The 1,848-nt window shown below is 37.8% G+C and overlaps 1 protein-coding gene across 1 annotated transcript in view; it reads right to left on the bottom strand.

Annotated features, from left to right (window-relative positions):
• si:dkey-22o22.2 (neural-cadherin) overlaps positions 1–1,848 on the bottom strand; it is a gene marked incomplete at its 5' end in the record, with an annotated part of 87,386 nt that overhangs the window by 54,056 nt on the left and 31,482 nt on the right. The window contains 1 exon segment of the mRNA XM_014018929.1: positions 1,018–1,153. Within this exon segment, the coding sequence (XP_013874383.1) occupies positions 1,018–1,153 (136 nt within the window).

Below are 1,848 nucleotides of genomic sequence, written 5' to 3' on the forward strand. Positions count from 1 at the left end.
AGAGAGAGAGAGAGAGAGAGAGAGAGAGAGAGAGAGAGAGAGAGAGAGAGAGAGAGAGAGAGAGAGAGAGAGAGAGAGAGAGAGAGAGAGAAAAGGGAAATGAGAATATTTTATTGTTTTTGTTTTCTGATATTTTCGTCCCTTTTCCTCCTGCTGCTTATTGGTTCTGAGCGGAGGAGGAAGAGGACTGAGGGACAAACACAAACAAAGAGAGACAAACATCAAAACTGTCGACCTCAAGGGAGCAGCAGCGCTCGCTAACGAGCTGCGACAGTTAGAGAGGAGGAGGAGGAGGAGGGAGGAAGGGAGCCAAAGGAGACAGAAAACAAGGAAAGGAAGCAAGAAGTTGCGGAAGGAAAGAAATAAAAACAAAAGTAAGCACAGGCATGTCTGTCTTATTTACTGAAACTTAAAGCCAAACATGAAACYACCCAAGAAAAATACAATTGTTTCAGAATTCTATCAGTAACGACAAAGCCTCTCCTGCACACAAATAAAGTTGCAAAGTTYATTTACAGTAAACCAAAACCAAACTGTCAAGCCCATCGAGCCACATATCACTCAACCTTTGACCTTTCACTTCATTTAAATAATACAGCTAGCCTAATCTGTTCATCATCTGTAAATGTTTGGTTTCACATTAAGCAAAATAATTTATTCTTTAAACCCTGTGTAAATACAGACAAATACAGCTGAGTTCTGACCTTCAGAAATTTTTATTTTATCGGTAACTCCTGTTTATCACTATCATCAAACTGTATAAGTAACCTGTCATTTTCATCACACCATGGGCTATCTGAATATATTTACATTTGGTTTTACATCTCATTTACGTAGCTGACGCACACACAAATGTACTGTATRTGTTTGGTTCAGTCAGACAGGTCAGTGATGCTCGGATGATGCGTTTTGAATGTTGTTAAACAGTTCAGTGTCATTTTAGTTCTGTGAAGCTGACTTCAGTTTACCACCTTCAGCAGCAACAGAAAGATAAAATCCAAAGCAACTCCGACTGACCTTCATCTTCATCGTTTGCCGTGACGGTGATGAGGACGAAGCCGACCTCCTTGTCTTCCTCCACGCTTACTTCGTACACCGGCTGGGCAAAAGCYGGGCCGTTGTCGTTGACATCGGTGACAAAGATCCTGACGTARGCCGTGTCTGAGCCAAGACAYAAACCCAATTCATTTATAYACAATACTGCAAACTTCTGCAGCTYTTACCTAACTTGAAACRTTAAGTATTTCAAGTAGTTTTCTTGTTCCAAAACATAAGGGACGTTTTGTTTACATTGTCATATTTCAACTGCATTTCTTAAAAAATGCCAAAATCTCCTGATAAATATCAGTTTTATCCACCTTAATTAGGAGGAGTGATAGTAAATGCGCTGTAAAGTTTGACATGAATTAACGAGATGCTTGTTTGATTACAACAGCAGGTGAAGTGCATTTTATTTAAATGGAAATGGCCTGTTTTACATAAAACATTTAGATTCTAATCATGACCTTTTATACATAATTAGGAACATTTCAAAGCAGGACCAGTCTGTAGCGTAGGCAGTATTGGCAAATGCTAAGGGTGTCCTCCTTCTAGGGGGTGCCATAAATGGGGGATGAGAAAAAAATATAGCATTTTATTAATGTATGTAAGTAAGTAAGTAAGTAAGTAAGTAAGTAAGTAAGTAAGTAAGAAGTAAGTAAGTAAGTAAGTAAGTAAGTAAGTAAGTAAGTAAGTAAGTAAGTAAGTAAGTAAGTAAGTAAGTAAAAGTAGTAAGTAAGTAAGTAAGTAAGTAAGTAAGTAAGTAAGTAAGTAAGTAAGTAAGTAAGTAAGTATGTAAAAGTAGTAAGT

Source organism: Austrofundulus limnaeus, unplaced genomic scaffold (assembly GCF_001266775.1).
Source record: "Austrofundulus limnaeus strain Quisiro unplaced genomic scaffold, Austrofundulus_limnaeus-1.0 Scaffold205, whole genome shotgun sequence".
Classification (NCBI taxonomy): Eukaryota; Metazoa; Chordata; class Actinopteri; order Cyprinodontiformes; family Rivulidae; genus Austrofundulus; species Austrofundulus limnaeus.